Source organism: Cervus canadensis, chromosome 29 (assembly GCF_019320065.1).
Source record: "Cervus canadensis isolate Bull #8, Minnesota chromosome 29, ASM1932006v1, whole genome shotgun sequence".
Lineage (NCBI taxonomy): Eukaryota > Metazoa > Chordata > Mammalia > Artiodactyla > Cervidae > Cervus > Cervus canadensis.
In genome coordinates this window covers 37,376,975-37,403,169 of record NC_057414.1, presented here as the reverse complement: position 1 = coordinate 37,403,169, position 26,195 = coordinate 37,376,975, and the positions used below count along the sequence as shown (strand labels likewise).

General features: G+C 50.4%; 2 protein-coding genes and 1 non-coding gene across 8 annotated transcripts in view; 2 read left to right on the top strand and 1 right to left on the bottom strand.

The window, feature by feature from the left end:
- The window catches only part of VWCE (von Willebrand factor C and EGF domains), a 31,040-nt gene extending 28,170 nt beyond the window's left edge, over window positions 1-2,870 (top strand). For 5 of the 6 annotated variants that reach the window (XM_043452576.1, XM_043452580.1, XM_043452579.1 and 2 more), the window contains one exon: window positions 1,861-2,870. In XM_043452576.1, the coding sequence (XP_043308511.1) occupies window positions 1,861-2,480 (620 nt within the window). In that variant the 3' untranslated portion in view covers window positions 2,481-2,870. The remainder of the gene's footprint in view (window positions 1-1,860) is intronic. The other variant, XM_043452581.1, reaches the window with a different exon arrangement.
- Window positions 2,871-8,172: 5,302 nt separating this feature from the next.
- Window positions 8,173-8,245, top strand: TRNAG-UCC. Its single transcript has one exon. It is a non-coding gene; the product is annotated as a tRNA-Gly (tRNA).
- A 1,489-nt stretch (window positions 8,246-9,734) lies between these two features.
- PGA5 (pepsinogen A5) lies at window positions 9,735-20,375 on the bottom strand. Its single transcript, XM_043452493.1, has 9 exons — window positions 20,223-20,375; window positions 19,657-19,813; window positions 17,094-17,211; window positions 15,913-16,031; window positions 14,928-15,127; window positions 12,837-12,953; window positions 11,333-11,477; window positions 11,141-11,239; window positions 9,735-10,053 (listed from the first exon to the last, which is right to left on the bottom strand). Exons 1-9 carry the CDS (start codon window positions 20,276-20,278, stop codon window positions 9,904-9,906), a joined length of 1,161 nt encoding a protein of 386 aa, XP_043308428.1. The 5' UTR covers window positions 20,279-20,375; the 3' UTR covers window positions 9,735-9,903.
- Window positions 20,376-26,195: the final 5,820 nt, after the last annotated feature.

The following is a 26,195-nucleotide window of genomic DNA, read 5'->3' as shown; positions in this document are numbered from 1 at the left end:
TATAAAAAAAAAATTATTTGTTATTTATTTATTTTTTTTAACCATGTCACCAGGACTTCCCTGGTAACTCAGACAGTAAGGAGTCTGCGTGCAGTGCGGGAGACCTGGGTTCCATCCCTGGGTTGGGAAGATCCCCTGGAGAAGGAAATGGCAACCCACTCCAGTATTCTTGCTTGGAAAATCCCATGGATGGAGGAGGCTGGCAGGCTACCAGTTCACAGGGTTGCAAAGAGCCGGACACAACTGAGCAACTTCACTTTCTTTACTTTACTTTCTTTCTTTACCCGGTCTGTAGGATCTTAGTTCCCCAACCAGGGATCAAACCTGGGCCCCCAGCAGCAAAGTTGCCAAGTCCTAATCACTGCATTGCCAGGGAATTCCCAAGTTTTTGTCTTTAAGGCCATGCTCTAGGTGATGGTGTCCTCAGACTCAGGGCCAGGTCTCTGATTCCTCACTCCCTGCTCGGTCCCATTCTGCTCTGTTGCCCCCTGATGGGGAATCATTCCCCAAGAGGTGAGATGCAGAGCCTACCCACCTCCTTCTCCTTCACCTGCCTCAGCTGCAGTCACCTCTTCCTAATGTATTTTTAAGGAGAAACTGCTTTTTACTGAAATATAAGGTGAATTGTTTCCTTTGGATAATTTAAAAGAAATACACAGCTTACTTGAGATATAATACACACACCATACAAATAACACACTCAAAGTACACAACTCAGTGGTTTTTGGTAGAGTTGTGTGATTTTCCTTCTGACAGTTTGTATATATATGTGTGTGTGTGTGTGTGTGTGTATGTATATATTTAATAGAAGTATAGTTGATTAGAGCTTCCCTGGTGGCTCAGATGGTAAAGAATCTGCCTGCAATGCAGGAGACCTGGATTCGATCCTTGGGTCAGGGAGATCCCCTGGAGAAGGGAATGGCTACCCACTACCATATTCTTGCCTGGAGAATCCCATGGACAGAGGAGCCTGGTGGCTATAGTCCATGAGGCTGCAAAGAGTTGGACATGACTGAGTGACCAACACCTCAATTCATAGCTGATGTACAATATTATATAAATTTCAGGTGTATAACATGGTGAATCACAATTTTTAAAAGTTTTCTCTTGATGATTTTTAAAGTTTAATCATCCCAATTTTTAATGTGTTTGCCAGCCTCTGTCTCCTCCCTTGATCATACCTTTTTCCAGTAGTTTTTTTTTCCTTCCACCATGGTTTAAGTCCTTATGATGCTCTGGACTCCAGGTTGCTACTTAAAAAATGATTATTTTTCAGTAGACTTTTTTTTTTTTTTTTTTTTAAAGAGCAGTTTTAGATTCAGAGCAAAATCAGGCAGAAGGTTACAGAGAGCTTCCCGTGTGCCTACGTACTGCCCTCCCCAGGCACAGCACGCCCTTCCCCCACACCATGGTCAACATCCCCCACCAGATGGTGCCCTTGCTACAACTGATGAACCCACTCTGACACACATTTGTCACCTGAAGCCCATAGATTACAACCGGGTTTAGGCGAGCCTTCTCGGGCTCCATTTCATTCAGTCCTCACCGCATGGCTTCTGTGGTCATCACTGTTATTATGAAGCCCACTTTACAGATGAGGAAATGGAGGCTCAGAGAGTTAAGAGCCTTACACAAGGTCACACAGCCAGTGCCTTTGGTGCACTGCCTCTGTCTGGTCATGGTTCCTCTTGGGCCTTCCCTTCCTGGAGGCAGGAGCTGGCAAGTCCCCCTTCTCCCGGGCCCCCAGCTGTGCGAGGACCCTCAGAGGACACATAGGGGGCATCATCCGGGGGCAGCTCATGCCGGCCCTGCCCCCGGGAGAACCACTGTGCATCTTCTCGCCCCCGCCCCTCTCTCTAGAGTCCCTGGAGGAGAGCCGGGCACTCTCCCCTCGTGGAGACGTGGAGCTCAGCAAAGCAGCCCGGAGCCCCCGTGGAGACCCCGAGGCCCCCGTCAACTGCAGCTCCTGCCCAGGGCCCCCAGCGGTGCCCCCTCAGAAGCCAGCGCTCCAGCTCCTCCAGCTCCTCCTGAGAACGAACCTGTCTAACACCCAGACTTTACCTGTGAGCCCCTCGGGAGCCCAGGCCTCACCCTCATCATCTTCGAGGCCAGGGGTGTCCGGGGCCTCCCAGCCTCCTCAGGCCTCATCGGGGCCTCCGATCCCTCCAGGAGCCTCCTCTCTACCTCCAGCCTCTCCCAGGGCTCCCGGATCATCTCCTTTGACTCCAGCGCTCCCGTCCTCCGCCTCCGGGGCCCACTCAGTGTCCAGACGGCCTTCTCTGCCTGCCGCCGTCCCGCGTGGAGCCTCAGCCCTTTCCACGACGGGCCCCGGCGCCTCAGAGGCCCCCGTCACTGTCCTCAGGCCTCGCAGGTCCTCTCCAGCCACCTCCAGACTCTCTGCAGCCCTCGCGGCCACGGCCAGCCCCGGCCCCCAGCAGCCCACCCTGGGGACCTCACAGGAGAAGGAGTCCACTGTGTAAGCAGGCCTCCGCTTCAGGATCATGCCTGGGACACGTGGGACAGAGAAGACTCTGCCAGCGGCCGTGGGAGCTTGCAGGGCCGCTCTGGGGACCAACGAGGCTGCTGATCCTGCAGGACGCCTGGTGGCGCTGGAAAATGCTCAGGGCCTGATGTAGCCTTGCTCCCGGGAAGCATTTGGGATGTGTTGTGGAATCCAGCAATGTGTTCTCCGTGGCCAGCCTCCTGCCTGGACTATGGCCCGCCTGTCTTTTGAGAAAGGTTGGGCAGCTGAGTCCTTGCTCTGCAGGAGGAGGAGAGTCCAAAGGGCCTGGGATTCCACTGGGATTGTGCTACCAGGTGCCACGTGTTCTCATCTGGGGTTTCCTGATTAAAATCTGTCTGGTCTCCCACAGGCTGCCCTGCTCATTCACTTCTCGCCTTTGGAAAGGGAGAAGTCACTGCCTCATCACTGCCAAGCCCACGGGGGATGAACTCGCGCCCACCTCAACCCCCAGCTTGGAAGGAAAGCCTGCGTGGGCCTGGGGCTGGATTGGGAGGGGTCTTAGGTGAGCACCTGGTGGCCTTTGATTCTGGGGCACTTCTATATAGGAATGCAAGGGATTGTTAGTATATAGGAATCTGGGGCACTTCTAAAGTGAGGAGGGGGAAAGACAGATGGAGAGGGCTTTGCAGGATGGCTTCCCTGGGAGGGAACCTCTGAGATGGAGTAGGAGGCAGGTGGAGTCTTAGGGCCTGTGCTCAGCTTTAACATCTCTGGGCGCGAGGGAGGGAAGCAGGAGGCCGAAGGGGTGGGGCTGGGCAGTGCCAAGGTCTCAGCCAACCCTCTGTGGAGCTCTGAGGCTGAGATGGCCCTCAGAGTCATCCTGAGTTGGAGCAAGGGGACAGGGCTTCGTGCTTCCATGTTGACCAGTAATTCTATCTGGGCCGCTTCCAGAAAGGGGCGTCAGCCAGGGCAGTTCCTTGTGAGGGCTGGTGGCCCAGAGCTGCCACCCAACAACCTTCTTTCCGACTGGGGGAGTAAATGTGTCCATCCTGAAGGGGGCATATGGGTGGTGCAGCCCAGTTTCCATGACAGAAAGAGGACGGTGCTGTCATTGATGGGGAGAAGTGAGATGGGGGTGGAAGGCAGAGAACTATGGTGTCACCAAGTCACCAACTTGCTACCCCTGAAACCCAAGAAGGCTGCATAATCACCTGCAGCCCCCGGTGCACGGACCCCACTTGTACTAGCCCAGGCCACCCTCCCCTTGGATCTTCTCTGCCCTGGTGCTCACCATGCATCCCGGGAGGAGGATCCCCAGTGGTTATTGACTGCAAAGGCCATCTGGGGGCATCCAGCCCAGATGTCGGTGGAGTTGTTGTTTAGTCGCTATGTCGTGTCCACCTCTTTTGTGACCCCATGGACTGTAGCCTACCAGGCTCCTCTGTCTATGGGATTTCCCAGGCAAGAATACTGGAGAAGGTAGTAATTTCCTTCTCCAGGGGGTCTTCCCTACCCAGGAATTGAACCTGTGTTTTCTATATTGCAGGTGGATTCTTTACTGTCTGAGCCTCCAGGGAAGCCCTCATGTTAGTGTGAGGAGGGGTCCTAATCCAAGCAGGGTGGCAGGAATAGTGAATTTGGAATGAGGAGCCTGAAGACCAAAGACTTTAGAGATGCGAAGGACTTAGAGACCATCAAGTGCAGTAAGACCCAAAATGTGTGGTAGAATGAGCTCTGGGGTACCATGAAACCCAGGTTTGAGCCCTACACTCTGACTAGCCATGGGACCTGAGGTCTTAGTTCTCTCATCTGTATAATGGGATTATGACAGTCCTTCCTCCTGGAATTGAGATGGTTGCATGTGACACAGACTCCATATGTCTCCGTGCTGTGTGGTGGTGACCTTGTGCAGTCTGCCGAGCTTCACAGTGCTGCCTGGGATCTAATTTCAGGAAGAAGAGTGTAGAACACTGGCTGCCCCTCCTCAGACACACCAGCTTTCAACATGGTAGAGGCTCAAAGTCAGTGCCGATTTTCTCATCATTATCCCTGTATTCAACAAAGGATGTGATTCAAGTTTTAGTACTAGTCTTCCCTGTCCAGAACACTCAAGTATAATAAATGGTATTCATTTTGAACATTAAAAAAAAAAGAAGGGCTGAGGGGTGGGGGAGTGGGAGGACAGCTGTGAACACTTCCTCCAAGTTGGTCTAAGTATAAAAACATACTTATTTGAGACTCCCCCATCCCCTACTTACAGCTGAGACCACAGAGGCCCAGAGAGGTCAGGAGAATGTCCTAAGATTGCACAGATGAGGAAGGCTGAGCTGGGAGGAGGGCCAAGGCTTCTGACTCCCAGTCTGGGCTTGTTTCCTTTGCGTGGCATTTTGCTGGCTTCTGTTCGAGTTGCAGGGAGGGAGTTGATGGTTGCGGTTTATGCGAGGGTGCTGTGACCCCCCTTGTCTTAGTTTGAGCTCTGTGAGAGCAGAACCGGAGAGAGAGATTGGGTGAAAGTCACCGCCCTGGAGGTGATCCGCAGGGAGCATGGTGGGGATGAGGAGGAGGGAGAGAGAAGGGGAGACAGCCAGTCAGCTTTTGTTAAAAGAGTGGGTCACTGCTGTGGACCAGTGGCATCCTGTCCTTCTGTGGACCCGCTGGGAGGTTGTGTAGCACACGCTTCAGAATTGTCCCCCAAAGCCCTGAGGATGTCACTCTTGTCCCTCTCTTGCTCATGGGCTGCCTGCTCCCGATTGAGCCCAGCTGTCCCCACCCAAGGACCATGCCTGCCTCCTGTCAGCTCGCGCCGGGCCCAAGAAGGCCTGGCTGGGGGAAGGGAAGGAGGACGTGCAGGAGCTGTCGGCAGAGCACTCCACCCCCATCCCCTAGCTGGGCCAGGGCTCTTACTGCCCTCCCTGTGGTCACCACAGTCCCTTCTCAGGACCCCCGGGCTGGGGAGGCTTGTGCTCTCCCCCCCCCTTGTGGGCAGGCAGTGCCAATTGAGACACGTGGGGAGGCCCTGGGGGGAAGTGGTAAGAGCATGCTCTGCCAGCAACAAGCCCAATATGATGCCCCTTGCCCAGGGCTGGCTGGCATCAGCAAAACCACCTTCGAAAATGTCCCAGACAGGCACAGAGTGCAGATCTGTGCTTTTTTTTTTTTGTCACACCACTTGGCTTATGGGATCTTAGCCTCCTGAGCAAAGATTAAACTGGTCCATGACAGTGAAAGTGCAGAGTCCTAACCACTTGACCACCAGAGAAGTCCTTGGCACAGAGGGCTTTTCACCAACAGATGAACTGTCTGAGTTCTCAGCAGCCTGCGCTCCAGCAAGCGGGGGTGGGGAGTGCTTGTTCTTGGGTGACTTCATCCTGCACTCTCTCTCCTAGGAGTCGACCTGTCTGGTTCTGAGAAGCAGTAGAGGACAGGGAGGGTGGGCTGGAGCCTGTTCCCCTGGGTCAGTTTTACTGGATCCAGGGAATTCCCTGAAGGGCCAAACGATCAGATGTGGTTCAAGAGACTTGCTTTTGGAGTTTATTAGATAAACAGGCTTGAGGATAAGCCACGGTAGGTTCGAATTGGGACAAACTCTCTGAGGTCTAAAAAAATGTACCGTTCATTAACTTATTTTCAATGTGTAGTAACCCACATCATTAGAAATAAAGATCTGAAAAATTGTATGCGGGGCTTCCTTGGTGGCTCAGATGGTAAAGAATCTGCTTGCAATGTGGGAGACCTGGGTTGGATCCCTGGGTCGGGAAGATCCCTTGGAGGAGGGCATGGCAACCCAATCCAATATTCTTGCCTGGAGAATAGTGAGGCATCTCCCCTCACCACATCCACCTAGACACCCCCTCCCTTGCCACTCCTTTTGTGGTTTCTGGCTCTTCGGCACCATTTCTCTGTTTAAATATGTGCAAGCAAATCTTATTCTCTTTATAATCCAAAGACAGAATAGTCTAGGCTCCGTTATCACCGGCTGTTCAGCATGTGTGTCTTTCTCACCTAACAATCTCTTCTTGAGATCTCTCCGTCCCATCCCTAGCTCACACCTTCATTCCTTTGCTTTTGACAGCTGCACAACAGCTCACAGCAGCTCACAGCAGAAGCCATTTAACCATCTCCTGGGGGTGGACTTTGGGTCGGTTCAAATCTTGCTCTTACAAAAGATGCTACAGAGAATAACCCTGGCCTTACATCATTTTGCACGTGTGCAAGTCTATCTTTAAGATGAATTCCCAGAAGTGAACTTGTTGGGCCAAAAGGTAAACGCCTGTCTGATTTTGATGGATAGTGCCAAATGGCAGTCCTTAGGGGTTGTACCAATGGTGCTCCCACCAGTGGTGTACATGTATCCGAGTCTGGGAGGGCCCAGGTTCCCCAGATCAGAGCAGAGACCTATGAGATGAAAATAACACTCCGGGGGAATTCTCTGGAGGTCCAGTGGTTAGGACTTGGCGCTCTCACTGCCATGGGCCTGGGTTTGATCGAACCCATGTTGGGACCTAAGATCCCGCAAGATGCATGGTGCGGCCAAAAAAAAAAAAAAAACCACCCATCAAAACACTCCTGGACAAGTATGAGTGGAAAGGATTGAGCTGAGCTTAGACCCTCAAGGCCCTCAGGAAGTGGGGAAAGATGGATGGGAAAGAGGTCTGAGACCATAGAAACAGAATGTGAATCCATCTTATCTCGTGGAGGGAAGTGTCAGATCAGACAAGTTAGCTCAGGGTTTTCTAGTATGGATGATCTAATGGGGAGCCTTTTTAGACTCTGGATCCAGGAGTCCCAGGGTGAGGGAGAGGAAGAGGTGCTGGGAGGGAGTGGCTGAACTGCAGCTGCTGGGCTGAGTAGGGAGAACGTGGCGGAAGAAGCGGGGAGGTTGGGGCCAGGAACAGGAGAACAGGAAGGGTCTGGGGAGACCTGGCTGTATCCCTGGAGCCTCGAATACTGCCTGGGGCATGGGAGGAGCTCAGGAAATAGCAGAAACACAAACACAGTGAAGAGCCAGGACACGGTGAAATTCATCCCCAGAAACCTGAGACTACACCTGTTTGTCCCAGGACCAAATATGACTAGGACAGACTGTCAGTGGGAGTGGGAGTGGACCCACCTGTGGTCTCAACCATAGCCTCTCTCAATTCGGATCCACACTCTCATCTTATCCGAGTTATTTCCTTCTAAAACATTATCTCAAATTCATCACTCAGTCAACAAATATTTATTGAGCACGTCCTGTGTGCCCAGCCCTGCTCTTGCTGCTGGTGCTTCAACAGTTAAATATTTGATCACAGTCTCTGCCTTGGTGGATTTGAAACAAGTGCTCCTACCAAGACATCATCACCAGCTGTGCCCAGTGCCGTGAAGTAAAGGAGGGCCACCCCGTGAGAGGGTGGCCAGGGAGGGCTTTGCCGGGAAGTAATGTGTAAGCCTGATACCCGCAGGATGCTAGGAGGGCACAGTGTGTATGCATAAAGACCTGAAGTGGGGAGAACTTGTGTAGGCGGTGGGCAAAGGCCAGGGCGGTGGGAGCTAAGGGTATGAGGGATCAAAGTGAGACAGGGAAAGTCTATGGGTACCAGAGCCTGCAGGGCTTGGAGACCACGCCAGAGATTTATTATCTTATTCCAAATGCAATTGCAGAGCATTGATGAAAGGGTTGAAGCAAGGGAGGAATGTGATCGAATTTATGTTTTAAAAAGATTGGGACATCCCTGGTGGTCCAGTGGCTAAGACTCTGCCCTTCCAAGGCAGGGAGTCTGGGTTCGATCCCTGGTCAGGGAACTAGATCCCACATGCCTCAGCTGAAAGATCCTGCAACAAAGATTGAAGATCCTGGTGCTGTAACTAAGACCCGGCATTGTGAAAGGGGAAAAAAAAAGAGAATAGATTAGGTTTCATGAAAGACTTGCATAAAATTTAAAGAAAAAAGAGAAGATTTTGCAGCTCTGGAAAATAGGCTAGAAAGGGTACAAGTGATACTGGGGAGACCTGGGGCATTGACTGGGAGAGTTCACCCCACCCCTTCGTTGATTCCAATATCTTGCATTTATGTGATAAATTACAAATTGGGGAATGATATGACAAGAGCACCCAAAGCCATTTTGTTCTGCGCATCCCAAAGTCAGTCCCCCTTGGCAGGGAGGCTGGCTCCAGCCCTCAGGCCAGTGTCTCCAGCAGACAGCCTTCAGCACAGCAGAATCAGGCACCGTGGGAATTTTTTGAGCGTGCAAGGAGAGACTGAGATAGATTCACCAGCAAGAGAGGAACTGGGATCAAGCTGGTGTGAGTCCAAGTGAAACAGATCACTTTGCGGTAGGAGTTCTCAGAGCTTTTGATTGGGGTCTGTTCCCCGTGAGCCTCGAAGAAGGGCCTAGAATCTAGCCCATCCCATACTTATTTTGACACTTTGAGAATATGATTTTATTTGTTTATTATTGGCTGTGCTGGGTCTTCATTGCTACACAGGCTTTTTTCTAGTTGTGGCGAGCAGGGACTGCTCTCTAGTTGTGGTGTGTGGGCTTCTCGTTGAGGTGGCTTCTCTTGTTGTGGAGCATGAGCTCTAGGGTGCACGGGCTTCAGTAGTTGTGGCACTTGAGCTCATTAGCTGCAGCTCCCGAGCTCTAGAGCACAGGCTCAATAGTTGTGGTGCACTGGAAGTTGTGGTGCCTGGGTTCCATCCCTGGTTGGGGAACTAGTTAGTTGCAACTAACTTCACATGTTGCAACTCAGAGTTCAATTGCAAGCCACAGCTAAAGATCCTGAGTGCTGAAACTAAGACCCAGCACAACCAAATCAATCAATCAATCAATCAATCAATCAATCAATCTATCTATCTATCTATATATGTGAGAATTCAGGTGCTCTATTCTATGAGAACTTCAATCCCTGGGTCAGGAAAATCCCCTGGAGGAGGGCATGGCAACCCACTCCAGTATTCTTGCCTGGAGAATCCCCATGGACAGAGGAGCCTGGTGGGCTACAGTCCATAGGGTCGCAAAGAGTTGGATATGACTGAAGCCACTGAGCACGCATGTGCGATTCTGTGAGACTGCAACAGCCCTGGCATGTCTGGTCCCCAAGTCTTTATATGACGCTCCCAGCTGGTCCAGCAGAGGCCCATTCATCTTCCTCGCTTTGTTACAAAGCATGTGCTGCCACTGTGTTTGGTACTGTCCAAATGAAAGTGGTCAATTCTGTCCCCCTGCCCCGGTGTTCCTACCCCAGTGATGTAAAGTGGAATTCCGACAAACAGAAGCAACCACACAAGGCATTTTCCAGGAGGTTATGATTTATTCTACTTTATTGACGTGACCGGGAACAGGGCCAAGATTCCACCTCCAGGATCCCAGAGGAGGAACAACCAGGAGAATTATCTACATCAAAGATCAGGGGCAGAATCAGGGAGGGATCTTCCTGGAAGTGGCTGGAACCACGTGGGCTCAGGCCACGGGAGCCAGGCCGATCTGGTTGTTGGCCCTATCGAAGACGGTGTAGTACTGGCGGATGAAGACATCACCCAGGATCCAGAGGTCCCCGGAGGAGGTGGAGACATCCATGCCCTCGAACCCACTGGAGCAGACCCCATTGCTCTGGAGGAAAGGAGAATAAAACCCGAGCTGGGACGCAGACCCTTTGGGGACAGGCGCTGGGGCCTGAGTATCCAGGACCATGGTCCACTGCCAGCCACGTGCAAGGAGGAGCTTCCTGGCTCGTGCCTGGGGACTTGGCTCTTCCTGGCCTGGGGTCTGCCTCTGTAAGCGACTCACTGCTCTCTGGGTTTCCAGGGATTACCAGACATTATCCAGTGTTTCTGGCAGATGTACACACCCTGACGTCAGCATCGGAGCTAAGGGGTTTAGGGAGAACTCAGCTGCCGGGAAGGATTCTGGAAGCACTGGTGACACAGCCTTTTCTCATTTATTCTGATCCCCACCAGTGGCAAACTGGATCAGCTGCTAGTCCTTTTCATTCACTAAGTCACTGACTTTGTGACTTTGGCTGCATATTACAGTCCCCTCTGGAACTTCAAGCCCTCTGCACCCCATCCCCCACCATGGCTTAGGCTCCACCCCCTCCTAATTAATCAGCATCGCTGGGGGAGGGGCCTAGTTAGTTCTTGCTGAATGACATCTACCCACTAGGCAAAACTAGTTTCCCATCCAGCATTGTACTAGAAGGCAGGGTTTTCCTGAGTGCATCTGATTAAAGATTTACTAGTTGGTAGAGACAGTAGGAGCATCATAAGCCCTGACCCTATGGGCGGTGTGGTTTCCATTTGCCCAGCACTTTGTAGCTTTGATGTGGGCAGTCTCCCGTGATTAGGATAACTGCATCCTGGTTGTGGGGAAAGCTCTCGGTTTTAGATGAAGGAAGGATCCAGGGGCTAGTACCTTGCTCAGGATCCTGGGGCTAATCCTTGAGACCCAGAGCTTGGACTCCGGGGCCCAACTAGAAATCCTCCTTTCACACCACCAACCTTTGCCATGCTTTTCCTCCCTGGGGGTGCTGCCTATCAATTCTCATTCGCACATTTATCTGTGATGTATCCCTTTTCTCCAGAGGCTGTCCAGAGCAGATGGCAGCTCCAGCTTGTGGAAGTGCCCTTGCCCTTGTGCCGAGGGGCAGTCTGTGGCCACATTCTGGGCACATCTAGTGGAAGGCCCAGAGCCCCCTTACCTGCAGGATGTAGGCACTGGGGGGCACAGGGTACTGGACACCATTGATGGTGAAGACAACGTCGGGCAGGCTGTCGATGGAAGAGCAGCTGATCACCACCTGGAAGGAGCGAGGATTAGCAGGGCTTTCATTGCTCGTGCACGGCAGAGTCATCGCTTGGGTCTAGAACAGGGCAATCAGGGCTGGACTTACTTCGCCAGAGGAATCCTCGCTGGCTCCAATGTAGCTCTGAATATTGGAAATGGCAGTGGTTGGGCCGGCCAACAGAGAGGTACCGGTATCAACAATGGCTTGGCAGCCGTCGCTGCAAGCGATGGACTCTCCATTCATGGTGATGCTGAGGATAAGAGGCAAGTCAGGGTCCCCTGAGCCCCTAGGGGGTACATCTCTCAAGGAGGAACCAGGTGACGCTGGTTCCTTCCCCATCCATTGGCCAATGCATAACATTTCAGCTTCTCTTGTTCACACACTCATTCCCTGAATTCATGTATTCTACCAGGAATTACTGAGTGCCTGCTCCGCATTAGGCACAGGACGTGCAAAGCCAGACAAGATGGGTGCACAGTTTCTGGCTGCAGGGAGCTCCTACTGTAGCTGGAAAGATAAATTATAATTGAGGAGGAGCAGGATGAGTAGGGGAACAGAACCCAAGCCAGGGTGAGGGTGCTGGTGTGGACCGAGCCAGGGAAGGCTTCTTAGGGAAGTGGACACCCAAAGGTTGCTAGGGGGAGGAAGAGCTAGAGGAAGAGGTGACAGAAGGTGGGGAATGATGATGGAGAGATGGCCAGGTAAGTCCAGCCCTGACTGCCCCATTCACCCAAGGGGAGCAAGGGCAGGGGTTCAAGGAACTGATGGGGTTTTGGCATGGCTGGGGCAGACATAGGGAGATCAGTGTGCCCCAGTTTCCCTGGGACTGTCTTGGTTTAACTACTGAAAGGCTGGCATCCCAGGAATCTGCTCACTCCAGGGCAAACCTGGGCTATGGGTCACCCAAGCAGGCCAACTGAGGGCAGAACAGTTGGGGGTTAAGGCTGCCTGTGGACAGACAGTTTTTGAAGGGGAAAGTGGGAGGAAATGTGTGTGTGTGTTAGTCGCTCAGTCTGTCCGACTCTCTGCGACCCCATGGACTGTAACCTGCCAAACTCCTCTGTCCATGGGATTCTCTAGGCAAGAATACTGGAGTGGGTTGCCATTCCCTTCTTCAGGGGATCTTCCTGATGCTAGGACTGAACCTGTGTCTCCTGCACTGAAGGTAGATTTTTTGCCGTCTGAGCCACAGGAAAGCCCATGGGAGGAAATGTTTTGAAACAACTTCTCCACCATCTTGCCCTGACCTTAGACCAAAAGTGACAAGCCCCCTAAAAGCGAAGATGTATGGACATGGGACCCCCTACTATCCCCAGAGATTCTAGTAGACTGTCCTGTCTCTTTGCTCAGAAGGGAAGTGGCTGTCTCATCCTTGCTGAGTCTCTGGGTGGTGGTGGTGGGGGGGGTTCCCAGACACTGCTTATCCTCCAGGGATGTGCCCTTCTCCGGGTCTCTCTGACTCGGCCAACTTTTACCTTCTTATTCTGGAGCACATTTCCCTGTGCTGGCTGTTCCAGGAGGATCCCGGAATTCTTAGTTAATTATGAGTGTGTAAAGAAATGGGGTCTGGGGCCCATGCCAGGATATAGCCCATCCACGATGACCTCACCTGTCCACAGTGATCTGCCAATAGCCCTCAACAGAAACAGGCACCCAGTTCAGACTTCCCGAGTAGTAAGAAGAGTCGATGTCACCAAATATCACCACGCTGCCGCTCTCTTCGTTGCTATGGAGAGTGGAGGGAAATCAGGACTTCATTCATACATTCACATTCCAACTGAACATAGAAGTGTGTGCATTCTAAGAGCTACTTTAAAAAAAAACTTTTTATTTTGTATTGGAGTATAACTGATTAACAATGTTGTGATAGTTTCAGATGTATCAGATGTATTCAGATGTAATTGAAGGGACTCAGCTACACATATGCATGTATCCATTCTCCCCCAAACTCCCCTCCCATCCAGGCTGCCGCATAACACTGATCAGAGTTCCATGTGCTCTACAGGAGGTCCTTGTTGGTTACCCATTTTAAATATAGTACTGTGTACATATCCATCCCAAACTCCCTAACTATCCCTTTCTCCTAGCCTTTCCCCAGCAATCATAAACTAAGAGCTACTCTTGATTGGGATCTTGCCAGGGTCAGGAGCTGAGCAGTGTGTGTGGTCCACAGGGTTTCTTATAATCCTGACACCAAGACCCATGCCGTGATCACTATTATTTCTGTTCTACATTGAAGTAACTGAGGCTCAGAGAGGTGGTGCAATGTGCCCAAGGTCACACAGCCAGGGAGTCACAGAACCTGGGTCTTTTTGGTTCCAAAGTATGTGTGGTTTCCACCACATACTCTCTTTGCTGTGGGGACCTCAAGAGAAATAAATGAATGACAGCGTCTGCTCTTAAAGCCTTGATAATGTAGTTCATGGTTTGCCAATGTCTGCAGGCGTTTTTCATTGCCATGACTAGGTCGGGGTTGGGGGAGCCACTGGCCTGTAGTAGGTGGAGGCCAGGGAGGCTGCCAAACATCCCAGAGCAGCCCCCAAACAGCAAGGAATCATCTGGTCCAAAAATGTCAATAGTGCTGGGATTGCTAAACTTCAATCTAGTTGGCCTTATGTGAATTACATAACTGCCCATAAAAACAGATTATGTTTAAGAGAGCTGAAACTTGAATATTAAGTGGCCAAGAGAAAAAAAGGCTAAAATGACCCTCCTATTATACATTGCTGGAGTCCTGATTACTGGAATATTCATTGTCTAAATCTCTGCAGTTTCAGTTTAGACAGGAAAGCAAATATAAATGACACTAAGAAATTATTCACCAAGCAACTGGTCACAGACAGACCAGTCATAGACAGATGATTCCACTCCCCTAACCCAACCCCACCCCACCTTCCTTGTAAACATCTGACAGTACCAGTGAGATTATAGAACAGTCAATATCTAAAAAAAAAAAAAAAACCCATCAATGATGACAAATCGCTTCAAAAGAAAAGGATGTGAGTGTCAGAGGAAGGTTGAATGTCTTGAGAAAGTCGATGACACGACATCAGATGTTCTGGCACAAACCTCTACTCAGCCAAAACCAAGGCTTGGTTATTCTTTATTCTTAGAATTAACTCATAGCCACACCTGGAACCTAAATTTTGTTAACTAATGAGAGAAACTTGCTTTCATCATTTAAAAGTTTCTCTGCTCAAGGTGTAAATCCCAATCAAATCTTCTTTTCATTTATTGCTATGAACTTTTGGCTCCAATTTTAAGTGGATTCACTCTTAAAATTTTTTTTTTTTTTTTTTTTTTAGCTTGGCTGCATCAAGTCTTAGCTGCAGCCGGCGGAATCTAGCTCCCTGACCAAGGATTGAACCCCGGGCCCCTACCCTGGGAGTGCAGAATCCTAACCACTGGACCACGAGGGAAGTCCTTAAGTAGATTCACTTTAAATGGTGGTCTTCTGGAGAGCAAATGGCTAATGATATTTGACTTGCATAAGGCAAGGCGACAGAGAATCCCACTAGTAAAATAAGACGATGGAGATTGTTCGTCAGAGAGGAATTTGGCACTGTTCTCTCCAAAGATACACCTCTCAAGTCTAACATACTGTCTCTGCCAATCCCCCTGCTTGCCAAGAGTCCAGCCCATCCAGCCTTCGACATTCTCCTGCTAGACCCGGTGACCATGACCTTCTTGCTTCACTTACCTGCTCAGGTAGACGGAGAAGAGGTCTTGGGAAACCAGACCCTGGTCCCATATGTTGTCAAAGACAGGGGTGGCCCCGGAGGAGGAGATGCTGGGGTAGGCGAGACCCAGGATGCCGTCGAAGGGAGCGTAGTACAGGAAGGAGCCGGGCTCTGTCTCACTCAGGCCAAAGATCTGGTTGGTGTCGGTGATGCCTCCGACCTGCGCAGGGGAACCAAGATGTTTCTCATTAGCTTGTGCTGACTGAGCACCGCGGGGTGCCCACCCTGGGCTCAGAGCCTCCCCTGGTTCATTTCATGTAGGACTTGGCTTCCGGGGCATCAGGCTGGAAGGAGGGGAGAGGGATTAGCCCTGGAATTTCTTGTTATTCTTCTGGAAAGAACAACTGAGGCTGATCCCCAGATGGGCACCGTCTGTGACTTGGTGTGAGAATGTGCTGCAGAACAGATGGTCACCATGTGTGTGTGTTTCTGAAGATCAGATGCAAAGCAGACGCCAGGCAAATCAGAACCCTGGACCCCTGCTGCGCCCTGGAAAGGCTTGTGGTGGAGCTTTTGTGACTCAGGGGGGATGTGGGCTTCAGGAGGAGGAAGAAGAGGAGGTGCTAAAAGAGAACTGAGCCTTTTCCTACCTTCTTCCTACCCCTTCATTGCATTCGACTTGGGTGGTGCTGACGTTAGCTTCTGGCTTCTGGCATTCCTCTCCCTTACTATTTCTGCTCCCCACTCCACCACCACCAGGCCCTCCAAAATTTCTGTGGTATCTCTGCCACTTTCTGCATGCCCCGGTTAGGTTGCTTTTGTGATACCAAGACCCATATTGATTGAGCTGGTTCTGCCTCAGACATTCTCCTGCTAGACCCGGTGACCATGACCTTCTTGCCTCAGAGGGTGAGGAGGGGGTGGGGAGAGGTCTGTGCTGTGGCCTCCAAGGTCCCTGAAGTTGGAAGCTGTGCAGGATGAGGCGGCCAGCCAGAGTGTGCTCACCTGGACAGTGTCGTATCCAAGGATGCCCGTCATGCTGCCGGTGCCGTAGGTGATGGACAGTGTCTCGCTGGTGGCCTCATAGGTGGAGGAATCTTCAGGGTTGAAGCGGTTGTGGTTGGCTATGAGTGCAAGAAGAGACATGATCAAACTCCAAAAGTTGAGCCAGAGTCATGGGTTGGGGGTGCCTTGGTTTTGAGTGTGGTTTTGGAAGAGAAAGTTAACTTTTTTCTTTAGACTTTGGCACTCTAGTGTTCCCAGGTTCCATTCCTGTCTGGTTGGACCAATTGGGATCATCTCATTGTGGATGGAGACTGCGGCTATGAAATGAAAAGACACTCGCTCCTTGGAAGGAAAGCTATGACAAACCTAGACAGCATATTAAAAAGCAGAGACATCCCTTTGCTGACAAAGGTCCCTATAGTCAAAGCTATGGTTTTTCCAGTAGTCATGTAGAAATGTGAAAGTTGGACCATTAAGCAGGCTGAGTACTGAAGATTTGTTTTTGAACTGTGGTGTTGGAAAATACTCTTGAGAGTCCCTTGGACTGCAAGGAGACCAAACCAGTCAATCCTAAAGGAAATCAACCTTGAATATTCGTTAGAGAGACCGATGCTGAAGCTGAAGCTCTAATACTTTGACTACCTGGTGCTAAGAGCTGACTCACTGGAAAAGACTCTGATGCTGGGAAAGATTGAAGGCAGGAGGAGAAGGGGGCAAAGAGAGGATGAGATGATTGGATGGCATCATCGACATGATGGACATGAGTTTGAGCAAACTCTGGGAGATGGTGAAGGACAGGGAAGCCTGGCGTGCTGCAGTTCGTGGTGTCATAAGGGGTCAGACATGACTGAGCGACAGAACAATAATATTGCTGATGGAAGGTCCTGCCAGGCTCATGCTGACTGGAGCAGGCCCACGGCTGCCCGTGGTGATGTGTACCACTCTCTCTCTGCCACTGGACTGAACTTCCTGAGGGCTGGGACCGCATGTGATTCACCCCTTCACCCCCAGGGCACCTAAGCCCAGTGCCTGGCACATAATAGGTGCTCAGTGAATGACTTTGGAGTAGATCCCTGAGTGGCTTCAGCAGAATTGAAATCAGACCTATGTGAGGCCCCTGAGCATTCAGGGCTCCCAGGTGACTCAGTGCTGGGGGCCTGGAGAGGGCGGGGCACACTCACTGCAGGCCTCGCTGGAGCAGTAGATGGAGGGCACCCACAGGTTGGAGGAGCCGGTGTCAAAGATGACGGTGAAGTCCTGAGCGGGGGTGCCGATGCCGATGGTGCCGAAGTACTCCGTCTGCCGGGGAGTGGGGGGGTGCACAGGACACACAGCTCACCGACTGGGGACTCCCCAGCCTGGCATCCCCGGGGACTGTCTCTGGGTCCTCTCGGCCACATCCTGCCTCCCCCTTCACTGGCCTCCTTGCCTTTGTCTCTTGATCCAGGGCATCCATCCATCCTTCAAATCCCAGCCAGATCTCCCTTCCTCCTTGAAGTCTTCCCTGACTGCTCTCCTGTCAACCTCTGCCTATTCTCTTCTAAGCCTCATGAACACCCACCAAACAGCCTTCTGTCCCCTGTTGCCTTGAATGTCTTAGTCTTGCTATGCTAGAGAATGCACACTCTTGGATAGGGTGGAAACTTACCCAGCAGAGTAAATCTGTTCTTAGTTGCTCCATTGTGTCTAACCACCTGCAGCCTGATGGACTGTAGCCCACCAGGCTCCTCTGTCCATGGGATTTCCCAGGCAAGAGTACTGGAGTGGCTTGCCATTTCCTACTCCAGGGAATCTTCCCAACCCAGGGATCAAACCCATCTCTTGTGTTTCCTGCATTGGCAGGCAGATTCTGTACCACTAGCGCCACCTGGGAATCCCCAGCAGAGTAAATGCGTAAAAATTTTTTCTTTAAATTGTTGATGAGGAGGTAAACAAGTCACCTAGAGGTGAAGACCCCTTGAGATATCTTATTCCTAAGTCTAGATGACTGCAGTGGGTTTAAGAAAGGGTATTCATGGGACTTTCCTGGCAGTCTAGTGGCTAAGAATGCGTGCTCCCAATGCACGGGATCTCGGTTCCATCCCCGGTCAGAGAATTAGATGCCTTCATGCCACAACTAGGAGTTTGCATGCCGCCACTAAGACCAGGTGCAGCCAAATAAATAAAAAAAGAAACAGTGTCTTCCGGAATTTTATTCTTAGTGGCAGCAGTTTTTCCCTGGCTAGCTCTGCTCCAGCCACTCTGCCATGGTTCTTCGATGACCAGCTCATCCCATCCCAGGGCCTTTGCACTTGGTATTCACTGTGCTAGGAAAATGTTTATTCTAGATCTTTCCTTGGCTGACTCCTTTTCATCCAGTCTTCAGCGCTCTAGTCAAATATCACCTCCATCAAGAGGCCCTCCCTGACTACTTTATCTAAATTTGCCCCTGCCCCCATTCTTTTTCTCTTTACTCTAATTGACTTTTTTCTCTGTGGCACTTCTGATTACCTAGAATTATCTTTCATTCCTATTTATTTGTCTCCTATTTGTCTTTCCATCTAGAATATAAGCTCTAGGATCTTTGCTTAGTCACGTTGTTTCCCCAGCTCCTGGCATAGTCGCTGATAGAGAGTAGGTGTTTTATAAATATTTGTAAAGTGAACAAATGGGCTAACTTTACCAAGCCGTCACCAAGCTCTAACCAAAGGCCAGGCCCTGTTCTAAGCACTTAAGAAAATCTGACAAAACCCAAAATGAAGAAACTTCCCCCAAATCAACCCTCCCCCACTACATTACTTCTTGAGTTACTTGAAAGAACCCTCTGGTGGTGGATAGTAATAGTTCTGTCTTACAGACAAGGAAGCTGAGTCTCACTCAGACTTGTCCGATGTCCCATGACTTGGAAGCATGAGAGCCTAGACTTGCTCCAGGCCTGGCAAATGTCATAGGCCAAGCTCTTAATGACAGGCAAGATTGCTTCACGACCTTGGCTTTCACCCAGGGGGATGTATAGTATCCACTGAAGGGCGAGCCCACTGGGTCCGAAATGGAAGAATCAGAATGATCTTCCTGAAACTCCAGTCTGATCTTGTCAATCCCACCCCTCCCCAGTTAAGATGATCCGGTGGCAATTAAGATGCCAATCCTTATCCCCCCCACCCACTCTGGTCTGGCTCCACCTACCAACCCCCATGGACACGGACCTCGCTTTGAAAACGGACTCTGGCTTCTGTTCCTCAAATGCACTCTGCTCCCCGCTGTCACAGGGCCTGGTGCAAGTCTTCCCACTCTCAGGGACACTCCTGTCCTCTCAGAACCCCCCTCTCTTCAGTGCCCCAGGGAGATGTCCCTGCCTGTCACCTGTCATGCAGTCAGCATGTCACCTTCACTGGGTGGCCCTGGCCTGGTTTTGCTTGTCATGCTTTGTGAGGCTCCCTGATTATCATCTGTCTCTCCTACTAAATTGTGGGACCCTGAGGTTCGTTCACTGCTGCTTCTCTGGGCCCAGCACTATGCCTGAAACATAGGAGGTGCTCCATCTAGGTAAGCACTGGATGAATGAATGAATAAGTGAATTGAGAGCAACACCTCTGACTGTGTTTTTCTACTCTCCCTGTGTCTCTGAGATCCAGGGAGCAGATCCCTGGGTTACACTTGCAGAGGTATTTAGAGCACTGGCCCTTCTTCCCAGACCCTGGGATCCCCCCTCTCTCCTCTAGGCTGAGTCCTTGGAGCTGGCCCGCTGCCTGCCCACACACTCACATCCAGGTAGTTCTGAAGGGGCTGGTCAGACACCAAGGTGGCGGTCTCCGGGAAGTACTTGCTGGCCAGGTTGTATTTGTGTGTCTGCATGAATTCCTTCAGCTTGCCATTCTCTATCAGGTTCCGTCTCAAGGACTTCTTTTTGACGAGTGGGATCCTGTGGCGAAGCATTTGTACACAGTTGGTTTGGAGGAAGAAGGGTAATTAGACAAAGGACCTGCTCATGGGGTGCTGTGGAAGATCCGGAAGGAAAAGGGAGGTTGCCTGAGAGCGCAAGAAGGAAGTCGAGAGGGGAGATGCTCCCGTCTTTGGGCAGAGTAATGCAGACAGGAGAAGTGATTGCTGGAAGTCATCTGGCCCAGTGCTGGTGCTGAGAACCCTACCCAGCCTGGCCTGGAGGGTCTGTGTTGTTAACTATGTCTGCTGTGCTGAGTCCCCCAATGAGCAGAGAAAAGAGGCTCTGGACGGATGCAGAGAGAGGAGTTGTGGGAAGGAAGAGGGAAGGACAGCAAAAGAAAATAACCCCAGGAAAACAGCTCTTGGTGTAGCGTGTCCCCCAGACTCACTTGAAGGCGCTGCACTCAGAGAGCGCCACCAAAGTAAGCAGGAGCAGCCACTTCATGGTTCTTCCTAGCTCCCAAGTCTCCGGAGAAGGAAAGACAGGAAAGTGTACAGTAGTAGGCAGGAGCCATTCCTTATATACAGCCCAAGTCCTCAGGCATGGCCTTATCAGCCACCAACGTCACCCTTTACTCGCACCCCAAGCAGAAAGTTTCCTGATAAGATTGTCCCTGCCCTATGCCATGTTCAGGGGAATTTCCAGTTGAGTACCTTTCTATTTGTTACCCAGACCTCGGGTTGGAATGACTCCACAGAGAGCAAGTGGCCAAGTGGCGGCTTATTTCTTAAATAATAGAAGGCATCCAAACTCGATAAGCGGAATATTTCGACAAAATTGGTCCAAAGTGCACTGAATGTTGGACAGATGTCAGAGGAGCTCCAGGTACCCGAATGGTCCTGGTGGGACAGACGGTGGGACAGAGCGGCTGTCCTTGCGGTGATGGGCCGTGTCCCCAGAGCTGCTGTCCTCAAGCACATCCTTAGGTGGGTGGTGTGGAACTCAGGACACATTTCCCCATGAAAAGATCGTTATATGCGGTTGCTGGGTGTCTAGCTAGCATATGGGCCTTATTTTGCTCTTGCTGCTTGTGACTCTTGGGCCCCATCTTGGGAAAGTGGTGCATGTAGTACAGAGCAAGGGGATGGGGTGGGTGGAAGAATGCTTCCGACCCTGGAGGAAGCAAACTTGAAACAGGCTGGGTTTGTCTTTGGAATCTCTGCCGCTCATTTTCTGACTCCCTTTTCTTCATACTGCTCCTCTCCCACCTTCTTGGTTACTCAGAGCCTTTGAGACCCCATCTGGGTCTGACTCCCAAATGCTCCGTGCTTAAAACTTGACTGAATCAGCTGCAGTGGGCCAAAGCAATCCAGGCAAATTCATACTAGGGTGTGAATGACTGAGAAAAGTTATCTCTCTTCTTCTTTTTCTCTTCTTGGCTCATGACATGCTGGATCTTCGTTCACTCACCAGGGATCAAACCCATGCCCCCTGCCGTGGAAGCATGGAGTGAAAAGTTCTCTTCTTAATAAAGATGCTTTCTAGCTCAATGGGTTCTTCTTCCCTTTGTGAGGTTTATTCAGTGGACCAAGTGGAGTGAGAAGCTTGATGTAGCAATTTTGGTGAGGGGGTGGGAGGTGGGGAACACACAGGAGGGAGGTCACAAGTAGGGAGCAAGACCTGTCTGCGGGTCTTGTTCTGATATCAGATTCCCTGGGCCATGCCTGGTTTTTCCAACAGTGGGAGACACAGATTCTTTAAAACTCCAATTTCCCTACGGCCTCTGGATGAGCATGGAGGGGTGGGCAGTGTGGATCAAGTTCTGGTCCAGTGGTGGTGAGCCTCACTACAAAGCACATTTGCATTCAAAACGTACCCATTAAGACACCTCTGTGCCCCAGTCATGGTCCTTGACCTGTATTTTGCATTTTCTCATCTTTTAGTGCCTGCTTCCTCTCTGTTCTCTTTTCCTCCCCTTTGAGCATTTCTTCTTTGAGCTATGCTGTCACCTTTGGGCACGTCTCAGTGCTTCTAGGAGGAGCTGATGGTCCTGAAGATGCCTGCCTAGGTCCTGGGAACAGCAGATGGAAACCCTGGCTCAAGACTCCCCCCGGGGCGGGTGGGGGGAAGGGCATGTTCTGGTGGCTGGCCAGGCTCTTCAGATGTACTTGGTGTCTCATGCTGGGCAGTGGGTACATGGGTGCTCATCACGGTTCTTTACACTTTATGTGTAGGTTATGCATATATGAAACTGTTTATGATACTTTAAAAAAATAAAAGGAGGATCTGCATACTTTTCAACTTAGAAACGGAGGCAACTGAGGTTGGGTGGAGCAGGGTGAGTCAGGGAACCCTCAGGGTTGAGATGTGGGCAATGAACCATGAAGAACATTACGTGTGTTTTATTCATCTTTCATCTCCCTCTGTGAATTATATGGTGCATCAAGTGTTCAACACAGCGCTTTAATTAATCCCATGTAAGCTCGGCTTAGTTAAGAGCAGCTTGGGAGTGTACTCAGAGCAGGATCATGATTTCACAGTTAGCGGTTTGTGCCGTTTGCCAGTCACTGCAGTAACTGACTCAAGAAGGGCTTCATTCATGTGTTTCTCTTCCTTGACAGTGAGGGGAGATGAGAGAGTGTAGATTCACTACTCTTAACTTGTTGTGGTAAGTGATATTATTATTCCCATTTTACAGATGAAGAAACTGAGGTCCAGAGAGGCTGTGCCACTTGCCTGAAGTGACACAGGTAAGAAGTGACTGAGCAGGGGCTTGAATCTGGGCCCCTGTCTCTCCCCACGCTTTTCCCTTGTGTACCCACTGACTGGGGTTTACTGGAGGCTGTGGAAGAATCTCAGGAGGAGCCCTGGCTTCAAGATCTGGATTTGAATCCCAGCCCTACCTCTGAATAACTTCCAGACCTGGGGCTACTGATCCAGTTTCTGAGACTCAGTTTTTTCATCTGTAAAAGGGGGATAATAGTACCACCAATTCCATGGGATTGTTGTGAGGATTAAGTACAGAGTCCTCACCAGCCAGACATATACAGTGGCTGAAATTAAAAGTTCTGATCAGGATGCTGAGCAAGCAGAATGTTCCTCTGTTGCAGGCGGGGAACTTGAGATGTTATGGCCACTTTTGAGAACAGTTTAGCAGCTTCTTATCAAGTCAACATGTACCTACCATATAGCCCAAAAACCACCCTCCTGGGTGTTTACTGAAAAGAAATGAGAAAACTTATGTCCCCACAAAGACCACCCAAATGTTTATAACAGCTATTTTCATAATAGCCCTGAACTGGAAATAACTCAATTTTCTTTAGCAGATCCTTGGATAAGTGAAGAGTGTACAGCCAACTATGGAAGACCATTAGTGATAGAAATAGAAGAACTGAATCTCACAAGCGTTATGCAGAGTGAAAGAGTCCAGATGCAAAGGATTCTATTTATATGACATTCTGGAAAAGGTTAAATAATGGGAACAGAAAATGGGTCCATGGTTTCTAGGGGCTGGCGTCAGCGTAGAAGATTGACTATAAGGGGCCATGGTGGAATTATGTGGGGTGATGAAAATAGTCTAGATTCAACACCTGAAAGGGTGGCTTTCATTCGGTGACAATAGACCAGACACACCTGACTTTACAGCAGGTGAAGTGCTAAGCCAGAGATGGCCACTCAGTAGGGGTGAAGGCAGAACTGGGCGTCAGGCACTGCCCAGGGCCATGGAGGCCTTGGATGGGATTCACTGGGTTCATTTCACACAAAATGATGCAATCCCACAAAAGAGAACAAAAAAGAAAAGAGCAACCGGTCATCTCTGCTTCTGTTTTGGTCCTCTGAACCATGAGTAAAATATGTCCACACTCCATGTCTGTGGCAGGGGTGACAAATTTGGCAGGTGGCAGCAAAACCCCCAGGAGCTGGGTGGGGACTGGGAACATTTCTCAGGCTCCTGGGTGCTGGGCTGTCCGGATGGGCTCCTTCATGTCACCCTGGGGGTAAGTGTGAGATGGCCCGAGTTTATTTAGGAGGGACGCACCTCTGAGCATCCTGGAGCTAGCATGCAGTGCTTGGAGCCCAAGATTAGGCATCAGTCTGGGGGAACAGTTTGTCTGTGGGACCCACATGGGAATTTTGGACAGAAGAGAAATCTATTTGGGAAGCAGGAGGGAGACTCCTCAGGCAGTAACCTGAAGGATCCATGTGCACAATCATTCAACACGTTTTTATTTTGTACCTACTCTGTGCTGGGTAGGCTGTCCTAGTTGCTGGGGGTACATCCCTGAAGAAGATGGAGCTAGGGTGTGCCTTGAGGAGTTCGTGGTCAGGTCGGGAGATGGCAGGGGGGAGGTCCCTTTCCTTCCCACCCAGAGACGCCTTTGGATCACACTCATGGGAAGCCCTTGGATTGGTGAGAATCTGAAGTCCAGGGAAACCTTCACGGGGGCTGGTGCTGACATGCTTGTTGGCATCAATTCCCAATATATGGCAGATTCTACGATGGCCTCCGATTATCCTCACCTCCTGGTATTCATGCCTCTTGTAATCCCCTCTCCTCAAATGTATGCAGGACCTAGGACTTGCTTCTAACCAGTAGCATATGGCAAAGCAGATGGGGTGTCACTTTTGTGATTATATTATGTGAGATTGTCACTTTGGTCTTGCCAGCAGGCTTTTTGTATAGATTTTTCTCCCTGGCTGGCTCTGAAGAGGCAAGATGCCCCATGGGGAGGCCCACATGGCAAGGAATGGAGGGTGGCCTCCAGCCACCAAGGAACTGAGGCCCCTTGTCTGATAACCCACAAGAAACTGAATCCAGGGATTTCCCTTGTAGTCTGTGACTAAGACTCCATGCTCCAGATGCAGGGGGCCCGAGTTTGATCCCTGGTCAGGAAACCAGATGCCACATGCTGCAACTAAGATATCACATGCTACAACTAAAGATCCCACGTGCCACAACTAAGACCCAGCACAGCCAAATTACAAAAAGAAAAAGAAAGAAACTGCATCTTTCCAACAACCCTGTGAGCTTGGAAGATGACCTCCATTGTAGCATCAGATAAGATCACATCCCTGGCTGACACTTTGTCAGAGGCCGTGAAACAGAGAACCCAGCCAAACTAGGCCTGGATTCCTGACTCACAGAAACACTGAGATCATAAATGTGAGTTGTTTTAAGTTGTTAAATTTGTGTTAATTTGTTGCGGTGATAGAAAACTAATACAGGGTTAGAAACCTCCTAGAAAACTCCACAAAGACCCACCTGGCTGCCTCCTGCTCTTCGCCGTTTGGGGGCCATTTCAGGGTTCTGCAAGGTTGTTCTCTGCTCAGGCAATATGAATGATCTGGGAAGGAGGGGGCTGACAGCATTGGTAGGCTTATCTGTAAATCCCCGTCAATATAACAGGGACTGCATTTCTGTGGTTCTTCATGCTTTTCTGAGTGCTTTGAGATACATAACCTTTTGAAAAAGTATTATTCCTGCATCATCCCCATTGACACAATTCAGAAGAGTTAAGCGATCAGCGCAGGTTCACATAACTAAGTAGTGATGTGGGCAGGTGTAGACCCCCGGGTCTTAGAAGGGTCTGGTCTTGGGAAGCTTTTGTTCTGGGCCAGGCTCTGTGCCCACATACATCCACCTGGTTTCCGTCCATTGGTTAGAGTGTACAGTGGACATTCCGTGAAGTCTGATGTCAGCCAGGACTGATCCGTGACTGCCTGCAGGGAAGCCGTGTAATCTCATTGTGCCAGACTGGCATGGCAGAAAGATTAGACAACAATGTTTACTTTGCCATTAGGCTTACCTGGCACTTGGCTTCTGGAGGCTTTCGGAACTGCTTTGCTAATGCATGGCATCTCCTGCCAAGGGCACAGGTGTTCGGAAATGTTCTGCGAACGTATCAAATTAGGCAATGGAAGGAAATCTAAAGAACTGAATCATGGCAAGACTGGGATGGAGCACATTAAGCATGATTAGTGTCATTGAGCTGGTCTGATAGGCCTTGGGATGGCTGGTCCCCTGGGAGCTTTCAGTCAGGGTCTCACCCCAGGCATGTTGTCATCCAACAACACAGAGAACATGTCTCCACTTCTCAGTCCTGAATCTGTGGAGTTTCTCCAGAGACAGGTTTTAAAAATTAAATTTATAAGAACATTTTTTGGACCCAATTATTACAAATAATTTAAGTTCATTGTGGTCTTCCTCAGTGGCTCAGTAGTAAAGAATCTGCCTGCAATGCAGGAGACATGGGTTTGATTCCTGGGTCTAGAAGATCCCCTGGAGGAGGGCACGGCAACCCACTCCAATATTCTTGCCTGGAGAATCCCATAGACAGAGGAGCCTCGCAGGCCATGGTTCATAGGGTCATAAAGAGTTGAACATGACTGAAGTGACTGAGCACGCACACGCACATGTTCA